Raw genomic sequence first — 20,619 nt, 5'->3', positions numbered from 1 at the left:
AACTAATCCTAGCAGGTTTCCCATTCCAAAGGAACGTCACTACCATGGAACGGAGCTTGGCGAAGAAGGTTCTACCCGGCCATATGGGAATATTGACAAACAGATAGAGCAGCTTGGGCAGGATTATCATTTTAAGGACCGCTACTCTGCCGTGTAGAGGTATCGGCAAGCGCCCCCATAACTGAAGCTTCGTGGTGACGGTCTGCAGCGTAGCCTCATGATTATCAAGGCATAGGCCCTCATTACAAGTCAGGCATTAAGGGTTTAACGGCGCCGTCGGCGCCGTTAACCCTTAACGCCTGATTCACACTTTAACGCCTGCTTTTTGCAGGCGTTAAAGTCCAAGGCGCTAAGCGACCTTGGTGCTAATTACGGCACCGTAATTTACGGTGCCGTAATTAGCGCCTTCCCCATCCCCATTATGCCCTATGGGGCAAAAATGGGAATGGGGAAGGGCAAATGGTGAATGGGGAATTACCGCCCCACTCACCTTGGAATGGGGCGGCGATTCCGCAATCCACCATGGCGGAATCCGGCATGGACCATGGTGCTAATAGCACCATGGTCCACCGCCTGACTTGTAATGAGGGCCATAGTGTGTTCCTATCCCTAGACACCAGGATCCCCAGATACCTGATATGTTGATCCGACCATTGGCTCCGTTAACCGTGTACCCCGAGTAGGCAGCAGAATCTTGTATTTCCGCCATAATGGGAGCTATATTTGTCTTAGGCTCCCGAATATATAGTAAGGTGTCATCGGCATATAGAGGGATCAATTGGACGGACCCTTTATGTTTATGCCTTTATCAGCGTGCCTCAGTCTCACCGTAGCCGCCATAGGCTCTATAGTTAATTCAAACAACAGGGGCGAAAACGGACAGCCCTGCCTGGTGCCTCTACCCAATAAGAAGAGTTCAGAGATGGACCCATTGGTCAGAACTCGAGCCCCCAGCTCAGTATATAGTAGCTTAACATATCTAATAAAGCCCGGCCCCATCCCAAATGCCTCTAGGACCCCAGGAAACCAAATCAAAAGCTTTCTCAGCATCTAAGGATATGGCGGCTGCGCGTCTCTTGGGGTCAATCTGCGCCATTAGCCCGAAGAGCCTGCAGAGATTCAGTGCTGTGGACCTGGTGGGAATAAATCCATTTTGATCGGGGTGGACCAGCCCGGGGACCGCCGGTAAAAGTCTATTGGCCATCACTTTTGCGAATATTTTAGCATCCGTGTTTACGAGTGATAGGGGCCTGTAAGAAGACACATCTTGTGGCGGTCGTCTCGGCTTGGGAAGCACTGTGATCACCGCCTCCCTCATAGTTGGAGGTAGCATATTACATTCAAGGGATTCCTCCCACACCTTGAGGAGTATCGGGACCAGTTCTTCACAGAACTCTTTGTAGAATTCTGCCCCTATCCCATCAGACCCTGGTGCCTTACCCGAAGATAATGTTTTAATAGCTTCTGTGACCTCTTCTGCCGATATCGGCTGATCCAGCGCTAGGCGATCAGCCTCTGACAGTTGGGGAAGGTTAAGGGCTGCAAGATAATTTCTAATGTCTAAATGTGATTTTTTTATCTTGGTTCGAGTATAGCTTGGTATAAAAGTTAACAAATTCCTTGTTTATCTCCTCCTCCCTTACTAGCACCTCCCCTTGTGTTGTTTGTATACTAGTTATGTGGTGTGATTTTTTAATCACATTTCAGAAGATTAGAGAGTGTCCTGCCGGCCTTGTTACCTTCTCCATACCTACATGCTCAAAAGGGGGTTGCCATGTAACGAACTTCTCTAGCAGCCAATTTATCGAATTCTTGTAGATGTATGTATATCCACTAGTAGTTCCTTATTCCGTGTTCGAGAGTATTTTTCCTCTAATACCTCCAGTTTACTTTCAATGTCCGTCAGTTCAGCGTGAACGCTCTTCAACATGCCAACCGACTTGGACAGCAGTATCCCCCTGACCCAAACTTTAAATGATTCCCACACAGTGGAGTATTCATGTACCGTTCCCACATTGTTAGTGAAGAATTCTCGACATGTAGTGTTTCCACCACCCAAGGGTCACCCAACATTCCACTCTGCATTCTCCATCTTCAACCTTAGGATGCAGGTTGTCCTGCATCCTCAACTCCATCATCACTGGGGAGTGGTCAGAGAACGTACAGGGCAAAATCTCACAATTCTGCAGCGCAGAGGACACGGCTGATGCGACAAACCAGTAATCAATCCTGGACTCCGAGTCATGAACCGAGGAGTAATACGTATATTTCCTGTCTCCTGGGTGCATCACACGCCAGGCGTCTACCATTGACAACTGCGCAAGAATGCTACCCAGGGTGGAGGCAGTTTTACTAGGGGCTCTGATAATCTTGGAGGACCTATCCAATACAGATTCAAGCGCCACGTTGAAGTCCCAACCCCATATCACATTAGAGAAATCATAGGCAGTGATCAACTGATATATATTCATATAGAACGAAGGGTCGTCTATATTGGGCCCATATGTATTAACCAGAAGCATTTGTTGTCCAGCGAGTCTGCCCCTCACGACCACATATCTTCCCTGTTGGTCTGCCTTATGGCCCTCCAATCCGAACCCCAAGCTTGGATGAAGAAGAGTAAATCACCCCTCTGGCCTGCGTAGAATAGTCTGTGTAGAATGGCTGGAATCCCCATTTGGGCATTATGTGCAGGTTACTGCTTCCCATTGTGTGTGTCTCTTGCAGCATTAGTATCGATGGGCCATGTCTGGTAACATAGTTAGAAATGTTCTTGACTTTCACCTGGTTATTCAGTCCCCTTACATTCCAAGTAAGAAGTTTTATTCTCATCCCATCACCAGTATCATGAAACAACAAATCATTCCGAATCCATGACCATGGGAATTGCATCGTATGTGCCAGTCGGCCAGCGCCATTCCCAGTGAAGCCACTTTTTGAACATAAACCAAACTGTCAACCATGGAAAAACTGTACCCTGGGTCACTCTTCTCCAGGTGACCAGAACTTCTCACATCGGCGAGATTTCTTCCAACAAAGATCAACCAACTCCCCCTACCTCCCCTTGCCCACCCACCCTCATCATCATCATCATCATCATCATCATCATCAACCCCAACTCGACGATGTACCCGAACAAACTCTTGGATCATTCCAGGGGTAGCCTTGTTGCATCACATGACCGCCCAATCGATTCCACAACACCGTCAACCTTATGGAGTTAAGCCGCCATGATCAAGGAACAGCTAGGACTATGGCCACGAAGGTGTAGCAATGTAGACAGCGTTTCGACTCAAAGAATGTACCTTAATCTTCTGGTCTGGGTCTGTTGTTTTGAGCCGGTCTACCTCCCCTGGGTGGGAGGGGTATAGAAGCTTATATGTATTGCGTGGCCCCAGCTGGGGACTCGAAAAAGTGTGCCCTACCTGCATGCTGAATCCTCATCTTGGCGGGGAACATTAGAGCGTATGGTATTTGTCATTCTCTTAGGAGTCTTCTGACCGGTTTGTAGGATCTTCTACTAGCTTGAACCCCGGCCAAAAAGTCAGGGTATATGTGTATCCAGTTTCCTTCATGGTGTAGTGTTCCAGCCTCTCTAGCCATACGCAGAATTAAGTCTCTGTCTCTATAATTAAGAAGCCTTGCAATTATTGTACGTGGCGGTGCCCCTGGTTTGGGAACCGGGGCCAGCGTGCGATGTGCCCTCTCAATCAAGAAATGCTCAGAAAATGCTTCCTGGCCGAAATTTGTTTTAAGGAGCAGTTCAAGTTGTTTTTCCATTTGGCGCTTTACGAATGTTTCCTCTATGTCCACCACTCAGATGTTGTTGCATCTCGATCTGGATTCGAGGACTTCACATTTATTTTGCATTTTCGACATCGCCTCCTTGAGTTGAGTGATATAATGACTATGGTGTGAGATTGCATCTTCGTTGGTGCTTATTCTCTGTTCTGCTTCGGTTACATGCACACTCTCTTTGTCAACCCTGGCCCTTAGGGAGCCAATGGTGGAGACTATGTCATCCAACTTCGTGTTGACTGCCCGGAAGCCATCTTGGACGATTGTTGTTAATCTATCCTCTTTATCACCATTCTATGGGTTCAGGGTTTCATTGCTGTTGATGGACATATCTGCAGTGGTAGACTGTGTTTGACTGGCAGTGTATACATCCATAGGGCCTTTCTTCTTGTTGCTGGGGGTCCTGCCTACTTTTTGGGGTTCGCCCATGTCTCCAGCCGCAGTATGCTGTGCTGTGATATCTTTCCCCTGGCTGTAGCCCGTGTTTGCCTCTTCTGAGTTTAGTACAACGTTCCACTGTGTCCCCCGTCTCCTGGTGTATCAACTCTGGTGGACTGTGCCCAACCACAAAGCACTACGTAAACGATCAATAGTATGGATCTGGGGAGCGTCTCAGGATTTCCAGCGCTCGGGTAAGCTAAATCGCCGGGAGGGGGTTGTTGCAGTCCGCCTTACCCTTGTCTTAAATGCTGTGTCCTAAACAGTGAACACCTCCTGATTAGTCAATAGAGGATCAGGGTCGGGTGTGTACCTCAGGGCAGTCCGGTACAGCCAGCACCCCATATGCAGTCCAGTTAGTGGGCAGCAACCTGATTTAGTGGGGGCAACAACCCCTTTCTTTCCCACTATCCACAGCATGTACCTCTTTCTCCTGACGTGCGAGGTCGGGTGCGGGTCGAAGGCCAAGTTTTATATGTTGCCACAGCACCAACACAATCTTCGCTGGAGTGTGCACATAAGTTTAATATTCCGGGCCACAGGAATGTCAGTGGTATCTTGTGTGGTTGTGGATGTCCGTCCCAGCGTGTATCGCCTCCTCAACAGCCCTGGAAGTCAAGGGCGTCGGCAGGACCGAAGCTCTGGTGTCACAGGGCGGACGAGGGCCGCACCCCCCTCTAGGATCACAGCAGCGTTATCCCGCAGCAGTTCGGGCGATGCGTATTGACGAGCGGTGAACCGCCGGGTCTCCTTACCCGCGGCTGCACTCGCAGTCCTCCTCCCTCAGGCGAGCAGTGGGCTGCGTCCACCAAACCGCCCGGTCTCGGTGCCTGCAGCAGGATCGTTGTTCCGTCGCTTCCAGACGGAGTGTCGCCGGGCTTGTAGAGTCTCTGAGGCTCCGACCCAGCACTGCCGTTATGGTGTAGCCGCCGTTCTTCCTTACAGCCGGGGGCCTCACGGAGCTCTGTATACGGCCACAGGGCGCAGGTCACATCCACAGGCCCCACCCTCTCCTGGCCCAGCGTTGGACCACAGCCGCGGCCTCTAGTTATTTCCTCACGGAGCCCTTAAGCGAATCGCGCCCGTATCAGGGGCCGGCGGAGCTCCCAGTTCCCCGAACTCCGGCGTCTCACGTCGCAGCACTCCAGGATTTTCAGGAACCAGGGACAGGTCTTCCAAGCATCTGCACCCCGATTCTTGCGTCTTGTGGCGGCTCCAAAGAGGATTAATATGTACAGGATTTTGAGACGGTGCGGGAGCTCACAGATTAGGCAGCCATCTTTACAGTGCGCAACAGCGCCCCCAGAATAAATGGGTTCTTAATATTCTCAAGTGGAACAGAAAATAGTGTTTTCAAAACTCATTACACATGAGTCACTTTATGCTCACATGCCTCAGACTTGTATTCATCAATTGTACATAAAAGGTTAAGCAAGGCCCACAGGGCTATTTACAGCAAAAAACTATTTTATTAGCCAATATTCTGTGAGACCTTATATTCCAAAACACAAATGTTTAATACACAAAATTGTGGGATGTCCATCAGGCAGGGATGGTTAGAGAATCAGTCTGTCCTGTCTCCCTGATTCTGTCTCCACTTCAAGAGAGCGGCACACCCAGTAGGAATACCATTCACTTCTTCTCTGATCCTGTTTGAATGCCGAGTGTGTTGCTCTGTATGTCTACTAAGTGTTTTTGCCCTTCTTTCATGGTAAAACACTAATGCCAGGGCATACGCTGCCTACAGCTAACACAGGTACCCCTTTGGCCTTTTTTTGTCCTTTTAATAGATGCCCCCACACTTCAATATATGCATTCTATTGCTTCTGGCTTGATTCTCAAAAATGAACTCTCAAGGAATGATCTTACACTCTCCGGTAAAGTGTAATACGTTGTGTTATGAGAAATAAATATTAACGAAACATTGCTGTTACTATAGTAACTACACAACACACGTAATATGCAAAATGCTATTAATGAATATGCAGCTATCAGTGTCATTGCCTCTATGTCTTATTCAAGAAGAAGCATGAAATCCACTTCAATAGCAACTACCTCCTTCTCAATAGACAACCTCATAAAATGAACTGCCCTTCCAAAACCTCACTCCTTTCCCAATGCGAGATCAAGAATGGGTAAAACAGGCCTTCGTACTCACTACGGTCCTCACAGGGTAGGGTGATGAGAGCTGTATATGCTCGATACTTGGTGGACCGCACAATCCTAAATTATCAAAAACATCAAATCCAATTGGAAATACCATCTATCAAAATCACCATGGTCTCTTAATCCAGCTAGGAAAAAGGAGGAACATTCTCCCCTCCCTTCTGCATTGGGACAGTGGATCCAGTCTGCTTCTGGGTGGTCCTACCATCCTCATCTCCCTCATCTGCTCTGCGAACAGCTCATCTCTTTCTGAGAGCACTCCAAGAAGCTAGTCTTTTTATAGTATTAGAGTTCCGTCGCGAGATGCTGACTCATCAGCTTAGCAAGTGCAGCTCATAGCAAGATGCTGGTTTATCCCTAAAGCAAGGTCAATGGCGACTTGCCTAAAACTTTAGTCAACATTCTCCCCGTTCCCTCATATCTGGCCTTGCTCTGAAGCATCATAGTCTTAAAATATTGGGCATCATTATACGTAGTGTGGTAAGGGTTTACCTGTACTGGTAAGGGCACCGGTACCGGTAAACCCTTACCGCCTTACTACGAGGTCCCTTTGCGGGTTGGTACTTTAACGCCTGCTGTTTAGCAGGTGTTAAAAACCAACCCGCAAAGGGACCAGGGTGCTAATTATGGTACCGCAATTTGCGGCACCGTAATTGGCGCCTTCCCCATTCCCATAGAGCCCTATGGGCAAAAATGGGAATGGGGAAGGGCAATGGGGGAAGGGGGAAGGGGGAATTACCGCCCCGCCAACCTTGGAATAGGGCGGTAATTCCCCTTTCCTCCAAGGCGGTGCCGGTATTTTACCGGCATGGACCAAGGTGCTAATAGCACCTTAGTCCTCTGCCTACCGTGTAATGAGGCCAAATGGATCGTTATTGTTTACGGGAACATTCAGTCTTATTTATCAAAACAAGCGGGGCAATCGGGACACTTCCGAGACTGGTGGAGTGCTGTCCAGAAGTATATTTACTATAATTTGCCTGTGTGTTTCAAAACAATCGATGAGTCTGCCGCACAGCCCAGACATTCAAACTGAACAAGGAATTGTTACTGTATGCACATCGCCTGAATATATTTCAATGCATTTCACCATGTGTTCACCCTAAAAGCTACACGGCTTGAGATTTCGCTCAATCATGCCCTAAACTGGGCTACATCTAAAAAGTATATATATCTGTGCAAGACAAAACTATTACTGAACACCACATCAATGGTGTTTAACATCAACTGCAACCTGATCACGAAAAAGACCAACCTGGTTTGCTATGGACCATCCCTCTTGAGCAAAATAAAACTATTCCCACCACCCTGGACTTTAGGACCACTACCTAATTCCCAGTACCGTCACACCAGTAACGCTCACCTAATATCCACAGGGACGCCACTCAGCCGGTCCAGACTTCCGACCACTTCAAACCCTTCCCTGGACTTGTTCAACCAAACACTGGGCCTGGAACACAGTATTATCAGAGGTCAATTCCCTATTGGTCTTGCTTGTCTGGCCCCCACTTTTCTTCCCTGGTACCCAACCTTCCTCCGGACGTCTCCTCACCTTGTTTTTTGATGTGGGGTGCTCTCCGTCCTGCCTTCGATGCAGGGGTGCATTGGGTGATGCGGGCTGGAGGGTGCCTAGTTGCTTCACAGGCACGGGCCCGGTGGGCGGGGCTTGCTGCGTCTTCAGCCCGACCAGTAATTGGAATGAGTCTTGCAAAAGTTCTGATGGCTCTAGTCCCTTTAATACTGTGTCTTTCTTTCCTTAGGTGATGAAGGTCTTGAGGATGGGGATGCGCTGCTGAAGTAAGTAGGAATGCGGAGTGTGATGCTTATTGGCTTCCTTAGCACTAACCAATGTTCGTTTTTTCTGTGTCCTTTTAGGTGCTGCAGTAACCCAGCATGGAAGTGAGCTGCGGAGATGAGCTGTGGTGAGAAAGCGCGATTTGCGGCGCCTCTTAAATGTTTTGCGCTAACCTGATGTGTCTTTTCCCCTTTTTCAGATCGGCGGGATCCTCCGGAGCAGAAGTTGTCCGATCGACGGGAGTTCAGGTAAGGATTAAACTCTATTTGCAAATTCGAGAGAGCTACGTATTGCAGAATACTTACTAACGTCTTTTCTTCTATTCTTCTCCCCTTTGGTAAGGCGCGGCGTGCCGAGATGGAGATGAATCTGCCGTAGGAATCCGCAAGACTGGGAAGAGCTGGACAGAAGTTGGATGCTCTTCGAGGTGAGTATTGGCAACAAAGTTTTTATTCTTGCAGGTGCGCTGGCGCTGAAGAAAGAAGTGGGCCTCTTCAGGAGATCCAAGCACGGTGAGTGTCACGCTGCAGGTGCAGAGAAACGCAAAGCATGTTTCTCAGGCCAGGTGTGGTTTAAATAGTCTGTAGGTATCCCAGGTATCCATGGGCTGAGCCACACCCGAAAGTCTAGACCGCTCATCCAGTTCAAGGAACTGAATTACATGGGGGCATCCATTGCCCCATAATACATTGCAAGTCCAATACTAAGTGGATCTCAGGACTGTGTGTGAGCTTGGTGCCAAAGGCGCCAAGTCTGAGTCCAAGTAGGTGTCTGGGGGGATGGAGAGGCCCTTAGGGGCCGACTAGGTGGCCGTGACCTGGCTCCAGCCTGATATGCCGGGGGGATGGGGGCAGGAATCGTGACAGCACTACCCCCCCCACCCAAGGCCCCTCTCAAGGTGACTTTCCCCTCAGGTCCCGGCTTGTTTGGGTGGTTTTGGTGGAACCTCCTAAGCAGATGAGGTGCGTGGATGTATTCACAGGGTTCCCATGTTCTGTCCTGGGGACCGTACCCTTTCCAGTCCAATAGATAGTATAGTTTGGATCTGACATACTTCGAATCCAGGATGTCCTTGACCTCGAATTCTGGCTCTCCTGTGATCTCTATTGGCTTCGGTGCTGGTGTCACACGGGTCCCAGGTTGAACAGGCTTTAAGAGAGACACGTGGAACACAGGATGAATTAGCATGTTAGCTGGTAAGGCTAGTATGACAGCTCCTGGATTTATCACAGAGGTGATAGTGTATGGGCCTAGGTATCTTGGACGGAAGGTTCAGGTCCCTTTAATGGGTGCATGCTTGGATGCCAGCCAGACTGTCTACCACTTGGTAGTTAGGGGCTTTGATTCGGTGCTGGTCTGAAAATTTCTTCTGACGATCCTTAGCTCGGAGTAGGTGTTCTGCTGCCCTTTTGAAGGTTTGTGAAATGGTTGTATGTAAGGTTTTAATTGCTGGCATTTCTAAGGTCGTAGGGGTGTCCAACTCGGAAGTGCGTGGGTGTCGACCATAGATGGTATAGAAGGGTGTTTGCCCAGTACTGGCGTGTAGGGAGTTGTTATAGGCATATTCAGCAATCCATAATATATCTGACCAGCTCTCCTCAGCTTGATGGAGCATACAGCATAGATACTGTTCGAGCGTCTGATTCGTTCGCTCAGTTTGACCATCCGTTTGGGGATGGTGACTGGTGGATAGTCGGATGTCAATGTGAGCCAAAGAGCAGCACTTCCTCTAGAAATTGGACACAAACTGAGTACCACAATCCAAAACCAGTACCGAGGGGAAACCATGGAGCCGTCCGATGCATTCCAGAAATACTTTTACTAGAATGGAAGCGTTTGGGAGCCCCTTTAGAGGGATGAAGTGTGCCATTTTTGAAAACAGGTCCACAACTACTAGAATGGTGTTGAATCCCTGACTGGATGGTAGGTCAGTAATAAAGTCGAGGGATAACGTGTGCCAGGGTGCTGGTGGGATATCCAACGGTTGCAAGAGTCCTGCCGGCTTCTGTTTGGATGATTTGTTTTGAGCGCATACTCCACAAGATCGGATAAATGGAACAATGTCTTTACGCCACATGGGCCACCAATAATTCCGTTTTACTTTGGCTAAAGTTTTGCGATCCCCGGGTTGCCTTCGATTAAGGAATCATGATAGCTGGACATGACTTGTTCTCGTAGTTCCTGATTTGGTAAGAACAAGCAGTTTCTGAAGTAGGGCAACAGGTCCCTTATCGTGTAATGTTCCCCTTGTGTGCACCACTCTTGTGATTGCTTAGGACTCATCAAGTTTTGGATTTTTTTGTGCAGTTCTTTCTGAGTGATGGTTGCTGTAATTCCCAGGAGTTTATCACATGGGATAATAGGTATCGGGTCCTGTGGTTTGTAGTCCTGTTCTTCAATACCCATCCGGGAAAGGGCATCGGCCTTCCCGTTTTTGACTCCAGGTCGAAATGTAATCACGTAGTCATATTCCGTGAAGAATAGGGCCCAACGTAACTGTTGTGAAGATTGCGCTTTAGCAGTTTTTAGATACTGGAGATTTTGGTGATCTGTTATGACAGTGATGGTGTGTCTTGCACCCAGAAGGTAATGGTGCCAGGCCTTAAAGGCAGACTTGATGGCTAGGAGCTCTTTATCTGTGATGGCGTAATTGAGCTTGGGAGGTGTAAATTTACGTGACCAGAAGGCAACCGGGTATAACTGACCCGTTTCAGGATCCTTTTGCGAGAGGACGGCTCCCATTGCCATGTTTGATGCGTCCGTTTCCACCACGTATGGGAGTTCTTGGCGAGGATGGCATAGAATTGGGGCCGAAGTGAATCGAGCCTTAAGTCCCTGGAAAGCTCTTTCTGCTTCCTCTGTCCATTGACATTTTTTATTGCTCTTTTTTAGTAAGGATGTGATGGGATGTACTATCTGTGAGAATTCCGGGATGAACCGGCGGTAGAAGTTTGCGAAACCTAACATGCTCTATACTCCCTTGAACGAGTTTGGTGATGGCCAGTTTAGGATCGCATCTACCTTGTGTACATCTATACGGATACCCTTTGGACTAAGAATGAAACCAAGGAACTCCACCTCGGAAACATGGAATGAACACTTTTCAAGCTTGGCATAGAGCTGATGCTGGCGCAGTTTTGCCAGTACGGATCGAACGTGTTTGACGTGGTCTTGTTTTGATGCGGAGTACACTAGGATGTCGTCAATGTATACTAAAGCACAGACATCAATTAATTCCCTTAAAACATTGTTCATGAAATATTGAAATGCAGCTGGCGTGTTGCAAAGGCCAAAGGGCATTACTTGATATTCGTAACAGGCCATACGGTACGAAAGACGGTTTTCCATTCGTCGCCCTTTTTAACTCGGGCAAGGTGATATGCTCCTCTTAGATCTAGTTTTGTGTAGATTTGGGCATCTTTGACTTGGTCAAGCAGTTCAGGAATCAATGGCAGGGGGTAACTTTTTTGACGGTAATCTGGTTCAATGCACGATAGTCGATGCACGTTCTTAGGTCCCCTTCCTTTTTCGGTACGAAGAACAGAGGACTGGCCGCCGGGGACTTCGAGGGACGGATGAACCCATTTGCCAGGTATTGGTCGAGATAGGACTTCAGGTGCTGGTTTTCTGGTTTTGTGAGTGCGTAGATTCGTCCACAAGGGATCTGGGCGCCGGGTATCCGGTCATTCTGGCAATCATATGGTCTGTGTGGAGGTAGGGTATTAGCTTGTTCCTTCTGAAACACGTCTTGAAAATCCTGGTACTCTCTTGGTAGGGTCCCGGCCGCCACTGTTCCCAGCGTAGAGGTGCTGGCATCGATTGATTGTTTCTCTTGACGATAACACGTTTGAGCACAGGTCTCGGAGAAGGCCAGCTCCTTTGCTCGCCAATCTATTCGAGGATTATGAGATACCAACCAGGGCATCCCTAAGATCAGTCGAAACTGAGGTGCCTTGATGAGGTCGAAAGCGATAGATTCTTGATGCCCATCCTGGCACAGAAGGGTTAATGTTGCAGTGCATTGGGATACTGGACCGGAGGCTATTTCTGTGCCATCGACTGTGGTTACAGTGTCTTTGGTTAACTTTGGACATAAAGGAAGTCCCATCTTTGCTGTGAGATCTTGGTCTATGTAATTCCCAACAGCTCCACTGTCTATGTACGCTCTTGCTGCGTGCATCCGCGATGGTTGTTGGTGATCGATCACGATCACAGGTAGTGCAAAATGGGAGATCTGTAGTTCACTTTCTTTGCTCGACAAGTGGACCCCTACACTTGCCGGGCTGGGCAGTTTTCCGACTCTTTGGTGGGGTCTTCCTTGTCCGTAGCTCCTACTATCCTTCTCGGTGGCTTCGCTGGGCACTCTTTTAGAAAGTGACCCGATTTTCCACAGTACAAACATAATTGCTGTTGCCTCCTCCTATCTCTTTCCGCCTTAGTCAAGGGTGACCTGACGCCTCCAATCTGCATTGGTTCCCCTGAGCCTTCTGTTGATCGAGAAACATTGCCCCTTTAACGCACATAAATAGGGCGCAAGTCGGGTCTGATCCGATCTGCTCTTCGATCTTGCAATCTTTGATCTAGCTGAACCACCAGGTTAATAAATTCTGCACAGTCGGAGGGGGGGTTCACTACTTTTGCGGGGACATCCTTTAGCTCTCCCTGAAGACCCCTATGAAATAACGTGGTTCTCTTCTCTGCAGGCCATTCAGCTTCAACCACAAGTCTATTGAATGTGGCGATGGATGTCAATAGGTCTTGGTTCCCTTGACGAAGGGATAGAAGTTCGTCGTCTAGAGCCTGTCCATGAGTACGACGGGGGAAAAGTTTTTCCATTTCCTGTTGAAAATCCCTGAAATCGCGTAACAGGATCGTCTTGAGTCACAAATGGTACTGACCAGTCTGCAGCACTTCGGCTCAAATAAGATAGCACAAATGCGACCCGTGATGGGGCATTTGGTAAGGCCCCGGGCCTGCAAAGGAAGTGCAGACGGCACTGGTTCATAAAAGTGGCATATTTCTTAGAATCCCCAGTGAATCGCTCCGGTGGCGCCAAGGGATCTGCCCCAGGAAGGGTTATCTGAACAGCGCTGGCTGATGGTACTGGCATTGTAGGCACGTTTCCCGGCAATGGTGCATGCCCCGCTTGCGACTGGAGAAGTTGTCGGGTTAGGTCATCTGTTCGTTCCTTAGCAACAATCAACTCCCTCCTGAGGGTGTTGGTCTCCTGCCGGGCTGTGTGTACTTCAGAGCGTAACTGTCCCAACATTCCCAACAACAAGCTAATCCTCAATAAAACAACATCCACTTACAAAAAAGAAATTATAGCCGCCAAACAAGAATCCTACAACTAGAGAATAGCACAAGTTAATTCAAGTACCAAAGAATTATTCACTATCATTAAAGAATTGGAAAAACCTGTTTTAATCCCAGATGCATGCATAAAAGACAAACAATGGTGCACCAGTGTCCAAAATGCCTTGTCTAACAAAGTAGCAGGCCTCCAAATCAAAATTAACAAAAAGAAGGAATCCATAACTAAATTGACGAACTCCTCGAATGCTGCCCAGTTGCCCACACACCAACACCCTATGCCCAACCCACCTACCCGCTTCAGCTTTTCCAAAGTCTCCACCCTAGAAGTGGAAAAAATCATTCTCAGCCTCAAACCATCAAACTGCAAGGGTGATCCCTGCCCTTCACAAATCATTAAAGATGCGGCAAGAGACCTCTCACCATTCATTACCAAACTCATTAACGCCTCCTTTTCCTCAGGCACCATCCCCAGCAACCTGAAAGAGTCATGGGTCCTCCCTCTTCTCAAAAAACCCTCTCTTGACCCTTCAATACCCACCAACTACAGGCCTATTACCACTGTGCCTTTCCTGCTCAAAATATTAGACAAGACAGCATATCAACAAATACAGAAATACCTTGAACAAAACCATCTCTTGGGTATTCGGCAATCAGGCTTTAGACCCCAACACGGGACAGAAACGGCCCTTATCGATCTAAAGGCGCAAATTGACACCCTGAGAGATAATGGGAAGACTGCTCTACTGCTCCTCTCGGCAGCATTTGATCTAGTAGATCACAAAATTCTATGCAACCACTTGGACTCAGCTGCCCACTTCTCCCAAGAGGCCATCGGTTGGATTGAGTCATTCCTAAGTAACAGATCTATGGCCGTCTTCTCCACCTCAGCTGCTGCCGACCCCATCCCAATCACCTGCGGTGTCCCTCAGGGATCTGGTGTCTCCCCCCCCCACACTGTACAACGTGTTCACAAAGCCCCTGTTTGCCGATCTTGACAGCCTGGGTATCACCTACACCAACTATGCCGATGATACCCAGATCCTCATCCCGTTGACAGGAGATTACAACCATGATTTGGCTTCGGTGAACAGGGTGTACCTCATCATCCAGGCATGGATGGTGGCTCATAGTCTATGCCTGAATGATGACAAGACCGAACTCATCATCCTCAGTTCCACCCCCAACGTCACCAAACTGGATCACAAATACACCAGTTTCATCATTGACGGGAACCCGATCAAGGTAGCCAAAGAAGTGAAAACATTGGGAATATACATTGACTCCTCCCTCTCCTTCCACAAACAGGTCAGCTCCATGGCATCATCCACAGGATACACATGTAAGCTTATAAGAGCAGCCAAACCCTACCTATCCTCACATAGCTGCATCACTCTAGCCAGAGCCATTGTATTATCAAAATTAGACTACTGCAACGCCCTTTACGTGGGAGCCAACAAACAGGTTACCAACAAAATCCAGTCACTGCTAAATAATGCTCTCAGAGCAGCGCTCAGCATCCCTAAGAGAGAACACATCTCCAATATCAGGAGAGATTATAACTGGCTTACCAGCTCAGACAAAATCAAGTTAAAGGTAGCCTCCTTAACCCATAAATGCCTCAATAATACCTAGTCGATAGAATAAACAGATATACCCCTAACAGACCTACCAGGACCTCAAATGCTAATCTGCTCACAGTTCCCAGGTTCAAACGAACCAAAACGGGCGGCAACAGCTTTCAGGTGAAAGCAGCCCACCATTGGAACTCCCTACCGCCCTCCCTAAGGACTCCTCAATCCTACACCCACTGTAGACATAACTACATCCAGTGGATAAAACGTAATGGGCCTCATTACACGGATGGCGGTAAGGATTTACTGGTACCGGTAAAATACCGGTACCGGTAAATCCTTACCGCCTTACTACGAGGTCCCTTTGCGGGTTGGGGGATTTAACGCCTGCTTTTTGCAGGCGTTAAAAACCAACCCGCAAAGGGATCCAGGGAGCTAATTACGGTACCGCAATTTGCGGTACCGTAATTAGCGCCTTCCCCATTCCCATTGAGCCCTATGGGGCAAAAATGGGAATAGGGAAGGGCAATGGTGGAAGGGGGAATTACCGCCCGCCAACCTTGGAATGGGGCGGTAATTCCCCTTTCCGCCAAGGCGGTGCCGGTATTTTACCGGCATGAACCATGGCGATAATAGCGCCATGGTTCACCGCCATCCGTGTAATGAGGCCCAATGACTGCTAATTGACTGCCTAACCTACCATCCACTGCCAACCTTGTAGATATGTATATATCTAAATTGTATATCTCTGCCTCTATTGTAAATGTTCTAACCAATGTACTCACTGTAACCACTGTACAGCACTGTAACTAAGCTGAGAATAATCTTGTGCGCTCTTGCGCCCTCTTACCCTCGGGTCCGGCGCGCAATACAAATGAATAAACTAAACTAAACATTTGGGCTAACTGGTCGGTTTCTGACATTTCCATGACACCCAGGTGGATTTTTGGTGTGAGGCTTTGCGTTCTGTAACGCTCACCTGATATCCACGGGGACGCCACTCAGCCGGTCCAGCCTTCCGACCACTTCGAACCCTTCCCTGGACTTGCTCAACCAAGCACTGGGCCTGAAACACAGTATTATCAGAGGTCAATTCCTTATTGGTCTTGCTTGTCTGGCCCCCCTTTTCTTCCCTGGGTCCCAACCTTCCCCCGGACCTCTCCTCACCTTGTTTTTTGATGTGGGGCGCTCTCCGTCCTGCCTGCGATGCAGGGGTATGTTGGGTGATGCGGGCTGGATGGTGCCTAGTTGCTTCACTGGCACGGGCCCGGCGGACGGGGCTTGCTGAGGCTTCAGCCCGACCAGTAATTGGAATGAGTCTTCCAAAAGCTCTGATGGCTCTAGTCCCTTTAATACTGTGTCTTTCTTTCCTTAGGTGATGAAGGTCTTGAGGATGGGGATGCGCTGCTGAAGTAAGTAGGAATGCGGAGCGTGATACTTATTGGCTTCCTTAGCACTAACCAATGTTCGTCTTTTCCGTGTCCTTTTAGGTGCCGCAGTAACCCAGCATGGAAGCGAGCTGAGGAGATGAGCTGTGGTGAGAAAGCGCGATGTGCGGCGCCTCTTAAATGTTTTGCGCTAACCTGATGTGCCTTTTCCCATTTTTCAGATCGGCGGGATTCTCCGGAGCAGAGGTTGTCCGATCGACGGGAGTTCAGGTAAGGATTATACTCTATTTGCAAATTCGAGAGAGCTAAGTATTACAGAATGCTTACTAACGTCTTTTCTTCTATTCTTCTCCCCTTTGGTAAGGCACGGCGTGCCGAGATGGAGATGAATCTGCCGTAGGAATCCGCAAGACTGGGAAGAGCTGGACAGAAGTTGGATGCTCTTCAAGGTGAGTATTGACAACGAAGTTCTTATTCTTGCAGGTGCACTGGCGCTGAAGAAAGAAGTGGGTCTCTTCAGGAGATCCGAGCATGGTGAGTGTCACGCTGCAGGTGCAGAGAAACGCAAAGCATGTTTCTCAGGCCGGGTGTGGTTTAAATAGTCTGTCGGTATCCCAGGTATCCGTGGGCTGAGCCATACCCGAAAGACTAGACCGCTCATCCAGTTCAAAGAAATGAATTACATGGGGGCATCCATTGCCCCATAATACATTGCAAGTCCAATACTAAGTGGATCTCAGGACTGTGTGAGCGCTTGCTGCCAAAGGCGCCAAGTCTGAGTCCAAGTAGGTGTCTGGGGGGATCGAGAGGCCCTTAGGGGCCGACTAGGTGGCCGTGACCTGGCTCCAGCCTGATATGCCGGGGGCAGGAATCGTGACACACCTAGATGGATGGGGAACAAATGCCTCAAGATTCACTGCATAACATCTTCGTGCCACTTGCACCATTCAAAATGGTAGAATGTGCCACAGCTTCACTAATCACTGGCATTAAAATATTTTGATCATTCCACCCAGATTCTCAGCGGGCTGCCTTTGCTGCCAATACCAGCTGCATCATCTTAAAAAGATCTGCATTACCTTCAAGGCAGTGTTGACTTGGGCGACAGCTTAGGTAGCTGACAAGACTGCCATCTCTTGAGGTCTGTGCAATGGCAGTTACGTGCTGCCACTGTGGATCAACATTACACCAGCCACTGCATGGCGCACATGCTCCTACAGTTCAGTGAACTGCTGAAGACATTACTGAGTAAACAGTCCCTCTGCTAGTCCCTTAAACACCGGAGCATCAGCCAGAGTACCTCCTATCGCCAGCCACAGAGCCCATCTCACCAAAGGCTGGGAGGATAGTTCAGGGGCAAAGCAAGAATACGCATAGAACACAGGTTTGCATCCCGGGCTCGCGCTTAGAAACTGGTCCGTGGTATTAAGCGTATTAAAAAAGAACAATTATAAAAGCTCTGTTCCTTTTCCAGTCTCTCCAAATTAGGCTTTAGAAAAAAAAGTGCATACACATAAATACACACATTCTTATAGTCATATTATCAAAGTCATATACACCTTTAGAGGGGTGTGTCAGACCTTGACTGGATACTCTGCTCTTCTAAAACAGTCCCAGGGCCCAGGAGTGGGCAGTGCGAGGAGTCTTGCAGCGGGAAAACACAGGGCCTCATCATGAGTTTGGCGGTAACCCTTAAATGCGGCGGTAGCCCTATTACCACCGCATTTAAGGGTCCACCAGATCATGGCCTTGGCGGATTTCCACCCAGCTCTCACCTGGGCCGAAATCTGCAGCAAATTTGCCAATTTTCGGGGCTGTTACCGCTGGCGGGAAATCCGCCGGTGGTAATAGCGCAAATTTTCCCCATAGGGCCAATGGTGGAATGAGGAATTCCTGAATGGGCCCAATGGGGAATGGGCACTAACTGTTCCGCCAAAACCGTGATCCGGCGCTAATAGCGCTGGGTGTTTGTCGGTAGGGCTAATAGCACCAGCGGTAATAGCGCCGGCGTTACCGCCCAACTCGTGATGAGGCCCAGAGTGTCTGCAATTCAATGGGACTTGTTTGTAATGCAGAAATATGAACTCTCTATGTATGTAAAGGAGGACTAATGTGAAAGGCATTGTAGTATTGGATTTGAAATTTTACTCCGCATACCCAGTCAACACATGTAGACAGTCAACTAAAATGTGAGGCATTAACGTAGAAATACCATCAATACAACAGCCTGATAGGAACTGGGGCGCGAGAAAATGCCCCATAGCTTTGGCCTTTTGACCTCTTGTTCAAGTGCCCGCATAGAAAAGCTCATCAGCTGGCACCCGTCCTAGTGGCTGAGTTTGAAGGAATGTATGTCTTGGCCCCATGGACCTTAAACTTACCCAAATCCCATGGGGCGTGAAGCCTTCTTACTCCAAAGCGTGTCAGAGAATACTTGTGCTGCACTACGTGTAGGACTTTATAAACCTCAGTGACCAATGCAGTGTGCAGGACACTGATAGGCGCTACTAATGGACACGTAACCCGCCACGTTGCAATCAGAGGTGCCCATGAGAAATATCCAAAGGCAGCACAAATATACAGGAGGGTAACCAAATGAACGAGCATACAAGATTAAGAAATGATGATCTAGCCATGGATTACAGAGGGCTAATGCGTCATCAGGTGGCACAGCCCCTCACCTGAAGGGGCCTTGGTTCTTGCTTTCCTCTCAGTGCGCTGAAGGTTCACAGAGCAGGCCGCTTCCTCCTCTTCAATACTGAAGGAGATCACCTCTGTGGGATCTGGCAGGTCCTCTACGAAGAAAAACATGCATCACAGTCGAAATATGGGAACAGCTGGGAAACACGTGGCTGGATGATTTCCATATAAAGAGTGTTCTGCCAACCAAGTCACTGAAATGGTCTTTTATAATGTACTACTAGTAAAAACCTTTATTTCGGCACATAGCTATAGAAGCAACACAATAAAAGACAAACATTACATACTTAGAAGAGGAAGAACACAAATGACCTAGAACAGCCTTAAACCCCGATAGATCATAGAAATCAGACAAAACTATCAGACCCAAATCTTAAGCATTCCCAATTGTTGATGATAAATAACATTGACAAATGAAGTTAAAACAGTATGGCTAACACCAGTCAGCAACAAGCTTAATAGTCAATATTTCACTCTCAAGTGCCAGGCCCTTTTGAAATATTGTAATTGGACCCAAAGCTCTGCTTTGTTTTGGTTGCATAAAAAGCAATTTAGGGCTCCTGCACACCTGTTTAAACCATACTTCCCATAAAGAGGGACTAGTGATTTAAGCCTAAACTCTAAACAGAGGACAGAGAAAGTGCTTAATATACTCAGCCCCATTCCCACACATTTTACACACAGACCCATCACCTCTGCCACTCCAAGTGGCAGAATCCCCAATCTTGCTTTCAAAAACAAAGTTTGTGCCTCCTTATCTTCAATGAGAGTCAAATATTTGTAAGCTCGAGATACACCGCCTTTATACACTCAGTCTATCTCCGAGAACCTTAATTTATAGTACCAATCCCTGTACTTCTGCTTGATGTACTCTTTCGTAATCAAAGGTTCCTGATGAAGCATAGCAGAAACAGAGGGACGGCCCAGTTTTGCACTGAGATCAGTTACGTAACTGAACCATGGAAGTGCCCTTGCACCGTCCTGACCAAGGACAAGGAACGACGCTGTACACACTTTATACAAATATAACAAGGGGCGTAGTTTAGCATCATATGCAATGCCATCCACCCCTAACTCCAAATTTAAAGGGTGGGTCGGGTTAGACCTTTGGAGAGAAAAAGGCTTTTATCTAGGTGACCAACTGTAAACTGGCTCTACCCATCACAAACTCCATACAGTTCAGTGGAGTCTCATTCATTTCCCCAAAACTGACCTCATACACTTCAGGCCCTCCACAACCTTCATGGAACCGACCTATCAGGTTATCCGAGCATACCACAAACCCACATGCAACTCATCTGGAAAGGATTGTTCAAGAGTAGAATCATTCTGTTTGATCTCCATGGAAACTAAATGGAATCGGACCAATACTACTGCAGACCATCCTAACCAGGTCCCCTGTATGGTGCCCAATTAATGATCTAGGACTCCGATTGATCCAACATAT

General features: G+C 48.2%; 1 protein-coding gene across 3 annotated transcripts in view; it reads right to left on the bottom strand.

The window, feature by feature from the left end:
• The window catches only part of LOC138564392 (zinc finger protein interacting with ribonucleoprotein K-like), a 195,734-nt gene that overhangs the window by 136,077 nt on the left and 39,038 nt on the right, over positions 1-20,619 (bottom strand). For all 3 annotated transcript variants that reach the window (XM_069642907.1, XM_069642908.1, XM_069642906.1), the window contains exon 5: positions 19,154-19,267. In XM_069642907.1, coding sequence (XP_069499008.1) covers positions 19,154-19,267 — 114 coding nt within the window. The remainder of the gene's footprint in view (positions 1-19,153; positions 19,268-20,619) is intronic.

This window comes from Ambystoma mexicanum, chromosome 1p, assembly GCF_040938575.1.
Source record: "Ambystoma mexicanum isolate Mex_15411 chromosome 1p, UKY_AmexF1_1, whole genome shotgun sequence".
Lineage (NCBI taxonomy): Eukaryota > Metazoa > Chordata > Amphibia > Caudata > Ambystomatidae > Ambystoma > Ambystoma mexicanum.
The sequence above is the reverse complement of the archived record's forward strand: the minus strand, read 5'-3'. Positions and strand labels throughout refer to the sequence as shown.